This window comes from Labrus mixtus, chromosome 5 (genome assembly GCF_963584025.1).
Source record: "Labrus mixtus chromosome 5, fLabMix1.1, whole genome shotgun sequence".
Lineage (NCBI taxonomy): Eukaryota > Metazoa > Chordata > Actinopteri > Labriformes > Labridae > Labrus > Labrus mixtus.
Window position 1 is genome coordinate 27,451,992 of NC_083616.1, and position 14,524 is coordinate 27,466,515.

Consider the following 14,524-nt stretch of genomic DNA (forward strand, 5'->3'; position numbering starts at 1 on the left):
GATAACATAGAGATTAAAAATCAAATGTCTGAAATTATTAATGATGACACTGATGATTTGAACTATCTGTTTTTAAATGTGTTATGTTGATTCTTCTTCATGTGTTTGAGGCTATAAAGTATAAACATATATCAGAATTTGTTTTGAAGTCAATTTTTATCCACCACTGCTGTTTGCAAATAAAACCAAGTTGCCACAGAACTCCTTTACACCTGATTAACTGCATTTTTACAGTTTTCAAGAGTTTCTGTATAACTGAAGCACACCTGACTGCAGAACCCACAGAACATTTAGTGGATGTGAAAACTCTGTCCACCAGAGGCCGACATTTAGGCAGCATGGAGAGAATTCATTTCAGATTGATATTGGTAAATTAAAATTAAATTTTTTGCTAATGCTGAGGTGAGTGTCAGCTGGAATGGAGACATTGCATCAAGGTTGTTTAGTACTCCCAACTAATGTAAAAAAATGCTTTCACATTTTGTTCATGGATAAATGAGAGTATCTTTCTCAGCCACTCACTGCAGACCTTTTTAAGTTGTTGAAAGACGGATAGATTGCCCTTCCACTGCTGTCTGTATTTCACCCAGAAGCATACCCAGGGTTCATTAGGAAGTGTTCATTAATTTCTAGTTGTCCGTAATTGTAACATTGCAACAACAACATCTTCCGAGGGACATTAAAGGGGAGTTTCGAAGTATTTAATAGGGCGGATGATAGAAGGGTGTTGCCCAGAGGCTGATACAAATGTTTTCAAAAACAAGTTATTTTTATAAACAGAGGCGACAGCGCTGGAACTCTATCAGGTAAGAGAGAGAGAGAGAGAGAGAGAGAAGGAATATTTTGCATCAGCGTATTCTTTCTCAAAGGCAGTTAACAAATCTAAGACAGTTGGATTTTGTTTTTAAGGAAAATGAAAGTATTAAGAGGATCGACAAGCAGACGAGATGATTACTATTCAAGGTTTAGTCAGTAGAAGGCTTCAAATAGAAGATTTGAACGTGGACTAAAATGTGGTCTAATGTCATCTGGAGGTTTTCCCGCCTCTGTGCTGTTCAGTAACTGAATGCAGACTCTCCTTTTTTGTTTGACTGAAAGCAGCATGAGAAGGTCCTTAGTCCTTTAGAGGCTTAAAGACAAGCATGTGCATGTTAGGTACAGAGTATTTTTTTAATGTGACACATCTTTCTTTTCTGGCTTTGCAGTGTCTCTCTGAACTCTGAAGTGGGCACTTTGCTGAGACTTTCCAGAGTCTCAGCTAACAGTACACGGCGATGATTGTTTTCAGGTTTCTGTATCCGTTAAGTGTTTGTTCTGCAATGTTGTTGTTTTTTTCATATTTGGTCATACAGTACATATACAGTATAAGTTTAGCGTGAAAACATTACCACCAACCACTTAGTTAAACAAGCTATAGGTAATATAGAGATAAAGGTCACACTGTTTAAAGTAGTGGTTCCCAACTGGTCCAGACTCAGGACCCCCCAGTCAACTCAATCATGAAAAATCGAGACCAATCGTATCCATCAGATTTATTCTATGAAAAAGTGAGCCATTTGGTCCTCAGTAGCTACAAACAAGTGTAAGAGCAAAGAGATGGATCAAAACAAACATGTTTAAAAACGGCTTCACAGACTTCTTGACACTATTTTTTTCCAAGGCACACAATCGCCACTCACTGAAAACAGCTCCGCAACCCATTTGGGTCCCGACCCACCAGTTGAGAACAACTGGTTTAAAAGGATTGTTGATGTACTGTATTTATAGTAAAGCTATTAATTTAACTGCATATTCAAATGATACATAATGTGTCAAGTTGTATGAAGAGGAGACATGCTAAAGCTGAAGCTTATCTGTCTTTAGGTATAAAAAAAGAAAACGGAGTAAACAGATTATGAATAAGTAAAATCTGGGAGGCTGTTCGAAATGTCCTCAGTCACCTTGGAAACAACTGTACCTACATGCTGTGGGAATATTCTTCAATTCTGTTTTGAAACCACATTTTAAATGTGTGAGCTGCAAGTTTCATGTAGGAGTGCTGAAATAATTGCTCCAACAGAACAGAGAGACCAGACGCACCAGCTGAACTGGTTGTGACTCATCTACTTTGACCTTTATGTATTCCTTACATAGGTCATAATTCCCCCCTGAAATAATTCTACAACAACATTGTAATCTACGGTGCAATGATTCTAGAAAAGCTCTAAAGACATTGGCTGTATTTTAGGAGTCTCTCTAAAATCATGTCTTGACATGAAGAAATACAACCCTGAACTAAAGGTGAGCTGCCAAAATGAATACCTAAACCCCACCCACGTTGGCCAGGAAAACAAATGATTTACAATTACAAATCATTAAGAGTCACATTGTCTAGTTCCAGTCTTAAAGGCTTTACATGCGATTTTTTGATCCAGCAGATGTCGCCCTTGAGCACCAGCATGAAACCAAAACAACTCGCCCTGCATTGTTGTGTTAGCATGCTAGTGCTCTTTATTATGCTCGTATCTTCACACTGCATGTAAATTTACCTGAAATGAGCGTGATCTAGAAACACAGTTAAGCAGTGAGTACAGTATGTTATTCTTCTTTTCTCTAGTCCCTCAATTAAACTACTTTTATACACGAGGGGATGAGTCAGCCGGCCGTCCCAACGATGTAAACAAACTGAAGATAGGACTCGGAAAACATCACAGACAGTGGGACTCGGGTGTTACACCCATTGTAGACAGTCATGACTCACAGAGTTATTTTCAGAGGATATACTTGATTTCTATTACATTTAAGTGTGAAAAATCACATATAAAGCCTTTAAAGGGATACTTCACCCGTTGAAACATGAATCTGTATTGACATTGGGTCATACATGTAGTAGAAATGTGAAATACATTTTGAAGTTGGTGCCTTCTTGGCTGTGAAAAGGCAGAAAGTGTCTTTTTGGCTCATGTGGATGAAAGACACCAAATCCCAGAATGCACAGCACCGCAGGCCACGCCCACTGAGGTCCTCTATTTCAGAATCAGAAATACTTTATTAATCTCAAAGCAAAATTCGATCATTACAGTTTCTCCAAAATAAACAAAATAGCAGTAGAAATATAGAAATAAAAACATTTACAGACATATTTACTTCAACACATAAGACTGTTTCCTCAACTGATTCAGAGATTTCTTCCAGAATTGATCTTGGAAATTCCTGGCAGAAAACAGACTCTATGTCTGTGTCCATCGGCAAACAGTGAGAGCACTGACACTACCAGTCTGCCCCAGCTCACTGTTGCCAGCAATATATGGTAATATAGCCGCGAGACGGTTGCTGCCGACAGGCCGGATTTGTGTCGTGGCGGGCGGCGACCGGGATGCACGACCATTCAAAAATACTACCAGGTTTCTAATGATACAAAGCTTAATGCAAATGGGTGAAGTATCCCTTTAAGGATCAAAAAGTTTCGGATCAATAAGTGAAGTAGGGCAGGTCCAGGGTTAGCATTAGCCTACCCTGAAAGTAAAGAGGGTGTCTGCCTCCCTGTACTCCAATCTCAGAACCAACTTTGGCATCTTGAGAAAACGATGTCTCTGGGAGAAAGTGAGTTTTTTTTCCCTAAAACAGCACTCCTGGACTGTAATCTTAGTTATATTATCTACAAAGGTCCAACATTAATCCAGCAATAATCAACATTTAGCAAAGTATCAGTGGCAAAGAAAAAAAATCATTTTAACAGGCAGATAAAAAATATTTTTTTTAATTCGAAAACTATTTCTTTATTTTAAGCTAAATAACCATTTATACACATTCCTGGTATATGGTATATATTCTCACTGAAAAGGCAGCATAAGAAGCAATATGTAACTGACACTTAGTGTTTAAAATGGGTACTGCAGTCTAAATTCTAAACATTGTATAGAGCTGTTCCCCCCCCCCCTCCTCTCTAGAGTCAATGCTCACACAGGTCACCATGTGGTGGACACTGAAGCTTCAGTGTTTATCCAGCTCTGCATCGGTCTGTAAACCTTTCTGCGTTCTAACCTCTCTCCATTTTTCAAAAACATCTCCAATATTGATCCTAGTTTGAGCACATTTCTGCTCGTGGAGCTTATTAGAAACATGCAGAGGCTTTTTAGGTCGGGTACAATCACTTCTATCTGAACCACTTCTCTTGCCCGCTTCCATCTCTGCAACACCTGTTGGTTTGACCTGATAACTGGTCTCATATCTGGCAAACCGAGGGGCGTCCAAAACAGCCGTGTGTGGGTGCCTTAAAACCGCCTATGGTCCAAACAAATCCAGAGCATTCAGGACCAGAATCTAAAGTCAGAAGGAGGACATACTGACTGCTGCATTGTTGTCAGAGAAGCCAGCACTTCAACATACCATGTTTCCTTAATGTCTGATCATATAGTAAGGTCTTTTAAGTATTACAAAGAAGCTTTGTGTTGGGAGATAATGTAACATGAGGCTTCATCAGATAATGTAAGACTTTTAAACAAACCAAAAACATTATAAACTCTCTTTCTTTCAGGTCTCAAACCAAGTGATGTTTCCAGTTGAATAAGCCTCCGATGTGGACGGCAGAGTTTAATCATGGCTGCTGCAGCAACAGGTGAGTTCAGGTTTTGGCTGCTTCTAGGTTATCAAAACTAGATTTGCCCATATAAACTAGAATCATGATAAACACACTAACTGGAGCATTTATTCAAAGGTCTGTCAATAAAACTGTTAAAATAGGTGTACTCACTCAAAAATATCAGAAAATGGAGTCAGCCAGACACCCCCTGTAATTAAGGTTAGACTGAAATATTGATTTTGACAGCAATACATCACTTTTTTTTATCATGTGGGTACTGGTACTGGTTTCCCCTTTTTTAAAGGGGACATATTATGAAAAATACTCTTTTACAGTCTTTCTGAACTTATATTTGGGTAACCTGAGTGTCTACTGACCCACAAAATGTGAAATAAACCCATCCACCCAACCCTTTGTTTGTGGTCTGCATAAGTCTTACAATGCAGAGAAAAATGCTCCGTTTTAAATTTGCTCTCCTTGTGATGTCACAGTGGGATTCTGGTAAAAAAAAAAAAAAAAAAAAATCTCCTCACGGATGTGAAATTCAGCAGGTCCCAGTTGCTGTGTGCAAATCAGCGCATGCTAACAAAAATGATAATAATGTCTTTTTCTGATCCACACCAACATATAGAGAATTGCAATAATCTAAACGAGATGAACAGGTGGATGACCATCTCAAATTCATTGGGTGGAAGATAAGGCTTCACCTTACTCAAGAGTCCTAATCACCACCGAGGTTATCGTGTCAAATTTAAATGAGCTGTCAAAAAATCACACCCAGTTTTGTGACAAATAATTACCAGAAAATAAGTGTCTGAATCATGTTCTCTATCCTTAGATGACCTGCAACCACTAGCACGCAGAAGCAGCAAAGACTTCCTGCTACCTGAATGTGAGATCAATTGATCTGAGTCTAAATAATATTTCTGTATCTTTATATCTAGAAAAACATGTTTTGTAAGTGGAAGGCACAAACTCATTTATATATTCTCAAGAAACTAACGGCTGTAACATCCTCTTTTAAAACAATTCTTCTTAGCCGTAGAGCATGTAGAGCTGCACTTTTTTTTATTTGAGACAAAACTACCCAAAGTTTCGAAATAGTTCACTTAATTTGGTGTTTTCTTTCCAGTTTCTGAGCTGAAAGTTGTTCTGCTGGGGAACAGCTGGTCTGAGAGGAGTATTGTAGGGAACATCATACTGGGAGGGACTGCGTTCAACACTGAGGAAGAACCAAACCACTGTTTAATAGTCAGAGGACAGATAAAGGAAAAAGACATAGTTCTCATCAACACCCCAGATCTTATACGTCAAAACATTTCCAAAGACAAACTAACAAAACATGTAGACTATTGTGTGAGACTCTGTGATCCTGGACCACATGTTTTCCTGTTGGTTGTACAACCTGAGGACTTCACTGAGGAACAAAAACTCAGACTCTGCAGAGCTCTTCAACTCTTTAGTAATCAATCGTTTGATCAATCGTTTGTGTTGATTTCACCAATAAGAGAGGAGAGTCACAGTTTCATGGAAAAACTCGCACCAGACCAACCACTACAAGACATGATTGCAATGTGTGGATACAGATACCTGAGTCAAGAGAGCACTGATGTTTCGGAGCTGTTAACACGTTTGGATCAAACTGCAAAGGAGCACTATGGACAGTTTTCCTTCTGTAAAGAATTTGAAGGTAGTGATGCAGGTCTATTTATGAAACCAAAGTGTGTTTCTGAAAACATGAACACAGCTTTGAACCTGGTTATTTGTGGGAGGAGAGGAGGAGAGAAGACTTCAGCAGCTGAGGCCGTTTTGGGTCAGACAGGACTTCAATCAGCCTCCAACTCATCAGAGTGTGTTAAACATCAGGGAGAGGTGAGCGGACGTCAGGTTTCCCTGGTGGAGCTTCCTGCCCTGTATGGAAAACCTCAGGAGGAAGTGATGAAGGAATCACTCAGGTGTATCTCTCTCTGTGATCCTGAGGGTGTCCATGCCTTCATCCTGGTCCTACCTGTGGGTCCACTCACTGATGAAGACAAGGGAGAGTTAAAGACCATCCAGAACACCTTCAGCTCTCGGGTAAATGATTTCACCATGATCCTGTTCACTGTGGAGTCAGATCCTACATTTGCTATTAACTTTTTAAGATGTGACAGAGATGTCCAGCAGCTCTGTCAGAGTTCTGGAGGACGATATGTTGTTCTCAACACCAAGGACCAGCAACAGATCGCTGAAATTTTGGATTCTATTGATCAAAAAAGATTCATCAAGGACAAACCATGCAGCTACACAATAGAGATGTTTGCCCATGCCCAAATAGAAAGGATAAACACACTACAGGCTCAACTTAAGTCACTGAAAAGGAGCAGCAGCACAAGTAAGTAAATCCAGGGATAAAAATCATGTCTATAATTCCTTATACATTTGAAATATGTTTTAGTGAATTTGGGATCGATGTAACATACAGTATATAGTAATAGTCTTGCTTAATCACGTTATCTTAAGACACTTTACAAATAGCAGATAAAAATACCTTACTCATTGTTATATTACAAAGACCTAACGTTAATCCATCATGAGCACTAAGCAACATTTTAGCAAAGTTACAGTGGCAAGAAAGAACTTCCTTGTAAGAGGCAGACATTGTGGGCAAAACCAGACTCATGATGAACAGCCATCTGCCAAAACTGCGCCGGGCTTTAAAAAAAAATGGGATGGGGGAGATGGGATAAAATGCAGGAAGAAGGATCCCCCACCTTCCCCAACAATTTTCCAGAGGAACCCATGAGACAAGAGAGCTCAGGAACTCCCAGGAAAATAAGTGGTTAGTAACTTACTACATGAAGATTTACAGATAGTGACATACAGTAGAGAGAGAGACAAGAAGAGAGAGAGGAGCTCAAGGTGCCGGTTCCCCCAGTAGTCTCAGCCTATAGCAGCATAACTAGGAGCTTGTCCAAGCCTGTGCCAGCCCTAACTATAAGATTTATCAAAAAGGAGAGTTTTAAGCCTACACTTAAAGGTACAGAGTGTTTCTGCCTCCCGGACCATGACTGATAGATGATTCACAACAGTGGGGATCTGTTTTGTTTTGTTTTCAATTGCAGCTGGGCTGCTCGTCACCAACGAAATTCTGTTGTATGACAATCAAGTATCTGATAGCTTATATTTTATGTCTTATGGTTTAGAGTATTTCAATTCTCTGAGACAAAAGCTAATACACAGAAACTCTTTGCCTTTTTATGTCACAGGTGATGATGAGAAGCCCAGCCCAGAGAGTCTCAGGATTGTGCTGATAGGGAAAACTGGCTGTGGAAAGAGTTCTTCGGGAAACACCATTCTTGGACGTAAAGAGTTCGAAGCCAAACTGGGCCAAGGATCTGTCACCAAACGTTGTCAGAAAGAACACTGCAAGGTGGATGGGCATACAGTCACTGTGGTCGACACTCCTGGTCTGTTTGACAATAGCTTGTCCCATGAAGAGGTTTATGAAGAGATGATGAAATGCATCAGTCTTCTGGCTCCAGGACCACATGTCTTCCTGTTGGTGTTACAAATCGGCAGATTTACACCAGAGGAGAAAGAGACATTAAAACAAATCAGAAAAGGGTTTGGGAGGAATGCTGACAAGTTCACCATCATTCTTCTTACTAGAGGAGATTCATTAAAGCATGCAAACATGTCCACTGATGAATACATTGAAACAGGATGTCTTGATTCCTTTAAGAAACTGATCGATGACTGTGGAGGAAGATACCACGTGTTTGATAACTGTGAGGAACAAAACAGAACTCAAGTCAGTGAGCTGATAACCAAGATTGAAACAATGGTAAAGGAAAATGGAGGCAGCTGCTACACCAATGAGATGCTGCAAGAAGCTGAATTTTCTATAAAGAAAGAAATGGAGAGACTCTTGAAGGAGAAGGAAGAAGAGATGATGAAAATGACAGAGGAACTTCAAAGAAACCACAGAGAAGAAATGAAAGTCATGAAAAGAAGAATGGAAGAACAAAGAGCAGAAACTGAAAAGCAGAGAAAGATCAGGGAACAACTACTTGAGGAAAACATCCATAAAGAAAAAGAAATGAGAAGGAAAGAACAGGAAATAAGGGACGAAGAAGAATGGATAAGAAAGCAACAGGATGAGATTCAACGACAAGCTTGGAAATGGAAACTTTCTGATTTAGAGGAAAAGATTATGTCCAAATCAGAGGAAAAAGAAACCATTGACAGAAAGCTGGAAGAGACCAGAGAAGAATGGAAGAAAGAAAAAGATAACTGGGAGAAAAAACTTAAAGACTGGTGGGACGATCGATCACAAGAAAATGAACAGATAAGCAATGGGGAACAAACCAAACTGAAAAAGCTCCAAGAGGAATACGAAAAGGAGAAACAAGAGAATGAAAAGAAAAGACAAGAAGAGGACCGAATCAGAAGACAAGAGGAAAATGAAAAAAAATCCATTGAGGAAAACTTTGAGGAGAAAATGGAGAGTCTGAAGAAAATGTACAAAGAGGAAGCCAGAAAGAAAGCTGAAGAATTCAATGAATTCAAAAAGAAATACAAAAAGAAATATTTAGCCCAGACACAGGAGCATGACAAACAGATAAAAGACATCTTACAGTACCTTTCAGTCCACAGAGAAGAACTCGAGAGAAACCGTCAGGCTGAACTCTGCAATGTGGTCAAATGTATCACCAAAAAGAAAGAAAATATAAAGAAAGTCAACAACTTACTAAAAAAACACGAAAAAGAAATGAAGAAGGTGGAATCCGCAAAAGAAAAGAACAATCTTCAGGGAGCACATGAACAAGAAATAACTGATCTTTTAGAGGAACTTATAGATCAAGTGGACACATCAAGGTGTAGATTTTTATGAGATATCATTTATAAAGTCACAATGACAAAGCAGTTTCAGGCGTGCTGCAGATGTACTTTGCCCTAGCTTCATTTGGCTAAAATAATCTAAAAAGAAGATTTGACAGTTATTTTTCTCAGTGGACTACAGTGACATAGATACCATGACCACGTCAATACTTCTCCTTTGTTGGACAATGTTGAACATTTCATGGATTCATGCTGACTAGAGTTGCTTCTGCTCGTTTGGTACAGGTGGATTCCCTAAATTAAACTGCCTACAAACACTTCCAAACATTGGTAAATGGCCAGGGTGTAAGGGTGGTTTTCAAACCAGGGACACGGGCCTGGATCTCAGTACACTTGCACCCAAGGTCCATTTCATTTGATCAGTGTGAACACAAACGCACCGTACTCTAGTTCCTTGCCTGAGTCCACTTGAAGAGGTGGTCTAAGAGACGATTCATGTGTACTTGAGTACGGTCTGCAGGAGATGTGAACGCAACCGCGTTCAAACAAGGATTTGGAACGCTTTCTGAAGAAATTCTAAACGGCTCCTGTCACTTAAAAAAAAACATCATATCCACGGGCCCGTTTCGTCCTCTGAGCTGCCAGTAGATGTGGAAGCAGGAAGAGGGTCGTTGTTGGCATCTCAGAAATAACAAAACATCCACTGTAGCAGGATGGAGTCAGCCTGCGAGTGGTTGCCATGGTTGCTTCTTCTTTCTTCTTCTTGGGGGATTTGCAAAGTAACTTTGATCATACTGCCACCTGCTGAATTGGACTGTGTAGATACGGGAGCTTCCCACCCTGAGCGTGACAACACGGCAACATGGCTAATTTATTTATCCCTTTGAGTCAACTTCTGTGCAGAGAACAAGAGATGTCTGTGTCTTTGAGTTGAAGTGTTGTTTAAATGTTGTCTGTAGTTAAAATTAGGTTTTGATAACTTAGTGACCAACACTGTAATTTAACTTTGGTGAAAACTGTATCTTGTTTGTTTTTTTAGATTTTATTGTCCCCATCTGGAAATTCCTTTTCACAGCACCGTTTCTGTCCAACAGACAATTCCCACCAAAGACCATACATACACATAACACTGTGTGTAAAACAAACAATTTCAACCAGCAACCAAAAGTTCCCACTCTGGCCTGTTCAGAGAGGCCTTTTGTTCAGGGCAGCTATAACAGCAGGGATCTGGCTCCTCCCAAGGTGAGCCTTTCTACCTCTCAGTGCTCTATACCTCCTTCCTGAGGGAAGTGGGGTGAGGTAGATGTTTAGTGGATGTGTGATGTCCTGTTCTTTTGAGGTTGCAATGCGTGTGTTGTTTAGTTCTGTTAGGTTGGGTATAGGGAGACCGATTGTTGTGGCAGCTGTGGTTTCATGCATGTGAGTTTGGCCTTATATTTAACAGGTAACATGTTGAAGGAGACAGTGGAAGAGTAAAGTAGGATGGGCTGGATTATGCTGATATAGCAGCAGGAGGAGATGGGTGGCAACATAAGCCCCTTTTCCAGCGAGGGGTCTGGTTCAGTCTGGTTATGTATGGTACACATTTATGGGCGGTTCCAAAGTCAAAAGTTTGGAAGGGTACCAAAATAACTGATCCCTACAGTCCTACTTTTTTTAGTACTCTTCTGTTGGGGGACCAGCGTAACCCTATCCTACCCTAAAGGTTGGAGCTAGACACACTGCAGTCCCTTCATTGGTCGAAAGAATCTTCAAATCCTGTGAAACATCTGTAATAAAGGACAAAAACAAAACTCACCATGTTTAAATATCCTGTGGATTTGGAGAGAGTCATTTCAAGGCCGTTTTTGTTTTTTCTGCGAATATTGTCAGCGCGTACAGTAGCATGGATGACCTCAGAGATGAGAGAGCAGAGTAGAGTAGACCTTCCTAGTAATCATTGATCTTTGTTTACTGTGTCATGTTATTTTTCTATATTTAATTTATTGTCTACACTGTCTACACTATGTCGTGCGGCTGTGATGTAGTGATGTGCGGGGTAGGTTTGGCTGTGGAAACGCAAGCCAGATCATGATTTATCGTACCAAACTGTACTGAACCCGGGGCTATAAAGTCCTTTCAGTTTGACTCTCTTTTTGGATGTCACTGGTGTGCTGTTCGAGTTGGTTGTCTAGTGTCACACAAAATATTTTTGTGTGTGTGCTTTTATCTTTAGTACATCAGCACCAAAGTGTAGTGATTTTTTTAAAGCAGAGCCAGCACAAGGAGCAATTACTCTTTGGTCTGAAAGAAAATGTTTACGCTACATTGTAGTAATTTATTTTGTTGGCTGGACTGATTTGTTTGAAATGATGCCAGTTTTGTTTTTTCTATAATTATTGTTGAGTGAAAAACACAATAATCAGGTCAGAAAACAATGATCTCAACTCTGGAGGTCATGGTATGCCATTAAAACGGATCTTTGTTTCGTATTTTGTTTTGTAAATAACAGAAGAAACATTTTCTTTTTAATGTCAGAGAAATTAAATGTTTACAAACATCAACCTGTCCTTTCTCTGACACACACACACACATAATTAATATAACGAAATCAAGTTGAAAAAACTATAACTGTTTTCATTTCTCTGTTTGATATCATTGAGAAGATGCTTTAAGACTCATGTTACATCTACCGTTCTGTGTTTGAACTTTGGTTTCTTTTCTGATAATTATAAAACATGAATTAAACGTTTCCCTCCAGCTAAGTGCGGACTGTTGCTGATACAATAAACAATGTTAATAAATAATACAACAGGACAGAGCTCACAGATTTGTTTTTTAGCTGCACATCACTATCAGAGAGAGAAAGGGGAATTCTATCTTTATTAACCTTTTCATTCATCTTTGTTTCTACGATCTTAGCATGCTGCAGTTAACTAATAGAGTCTGATACAAATTTAAGATGACACAAGAAGAAAACATTTTAGAGACGGCAACACACACAAAAAAATGTGAAGAAAACACTTTAAAGTAACTTTCTGTATCAATGTTCAAGCCTGATCTGTCACAGAAATGTTTCACCTCAGGACTAAATTAAGTTAAGACATCCTGTTGAGGTGCTCCTGGACGCTCTTGAGTTTACCTGGTTGAGCCCAGCAGATGGCGCTCCAACATCAAGTTTCATACCTGTTTGATGTCTTTAAGTGTTTGACTAATAATGAACTATGAGGATTTCCTCAAAGACCTTTAATGTTGTTCATCACTTGAAATGTATTGGAGTGGACCGATAACATGCAGTATTGCATATGTTATGGCTTCAAACTTCCAGGTAAGCCACTGCTGAGTGGGTTTAACACACTATCAGAAAACAAAAAGCAGCCGCAGATCAAATGTCAACTTGTGAAGGTATTAACAAAAACGTTCATCAAAAATTTAACTCGACAAAATAAAATAATTAATAAAATAATTTAATCTCAGGCCTTGCACACAGATTATGAGTTCAGTTCTTCTAGTGTGTGGAGAGTAGCCAACCAACCAACCGACCAACTCAACACATCACACACTGACCGATTCATTCACCAACAACCAGAGTCTTGACTCTCAAAACGTGTAATCTCACAAGGTCAAACGCGATTTAAAGTGGATATGTGAAAAATCCTCTTCTACAGTGTTTTTGAACATATATTTGGGTAACCTGAGTGTCTACTGACCCACAAAATGTGAAATAAATCCATCCTGTCCTTTGTTTGTGGTCTGCATAAGTCTTACAACACAGAGTAAAATGCTCTGTTTGAAATGTGCTCTCCTTAGAAAAAAATCCCCTCCCCTTCCCTGGTATCTCCACCCATGGACTCCACCCTCAGCCCAGAACAAAACTTTTGCGCAGGTCCACCATTTTTATTCTTGACTTCAACACTACCTGTTATACGAATATGACTGGCTTCTTTGAAAGTATTTAATTAAGATACTTACATGAATCATTTCAGATATGAGGAAATGAATCGATGAAAGCATTTGACCTGAGGTGTTCTTTCCTAAACCACACCCAGCTCAGGCGTTTCATTATCAAGTGTACACAAAGGTTCTGTTTCTAAAGGAGTTAGACTTAACACCTGAGAAATAAAAGTGACCAAAAATATGTTTAAGGTCTTAATTAATATACGGCAATAAAAACAATTAAGAGCTCAGGTCAAAAAATGTCAATAAAAACCTTGAAAAAGTTTTTTTCTGTAGTCCTCGCCACAGCGGCCAGGGTGCTCGAACCCGACCTCGGCCCTTTGTTGCATATCATCCCCCACTCTCTCCTCCCAGCATGTCCTGTCTCTGATCAGCTGTCTGATCTAATAAAGGCAAAAAGATAGAGTCTCTTTAAATTACATTCAAACACAAAATGCCTGAAATGCTCTCTCTGTGCGGTCTCATTAACATATTGAAACGGTTATTCATTCTTTAAATATGAAGCCTCACCCATAATCACGTGATCATTATGAATATTTCAGATTCTGCTCCTGTTTTTAATTGTCCTTTCTCATCTCGGTGTGATGTCGCAGCAGAACGCTCAGCAGGTGAGTACAAAACTACAGAAATAAGTCAGATTAATGCATTTGTAAAAACTACATAGAACTTGTACTTTCACTCTTTGAGACTGACAGAGGTAATTTATTAAAGATTATTTAGTTTAGAGTTTGCTCCTCAGAACAGATTTACAGCTTTAACAGAAACTGATCTGGGAACAGATTTCTGTTCAAACAGTATACAGATACACAGAAATATAATCTAACAGGATGTTAAGTAGTTAAGTCAGTATATTTGTTCATCTAATCATTTCTGAGAGAAACTGTTGAAAGAATCTCAACAGGAGATGAGGGAAGCTATCTTTTAAATCACTTCTTAAAACTGTGATTTCTCCTTTTAAAGTCTTTTACTAATCTATCCATTCCTAATCCTTTAATGTTTGACTCTCCTATCCTCTGCTGTGTTTATATTTTTAACAGCTTTCTTTGATTTGGCTCCTTTTTATCTTAATTTCTGTTTTTATTACCTGTGATGTGATGTCGTCTTTTTTAGCGTATGTAATCGCCATTAGCTTGTTGACTTTTTGTTTTTATTTGTCTTTAACTGTTTTGGTTTATAGCCTTCAAGGCAGGGTTGGTAATTTCC

General features: G+C 39.2%; 1 protein-coding gene across 1 annotated transcript; it reads left to right on the plus strand.

Annotated features, from left to right (window-relative positions):
- The first annotated feature begins 6,298 nt into the window (after positions 1–6,298).
- Positions 6,299–10,683, plus strand: LOC132974798 (GTPase IMAP family member 8-like). Its single transcript, XM_061039073.1, has 3 exons — positions 6,299–6,935; positions 7,810–9,249; positions 10,649–10,683. Exons 1-3 carry the CDS (start codon positions 6,299–6,301, stop codon positions 10,681–10,683), a joined length of 2,112 nt encoding a protein of 703 aa, XP_060895056.1.
- Positions 10,684–14,524: the final 3,841 nt, after the last annotated feature.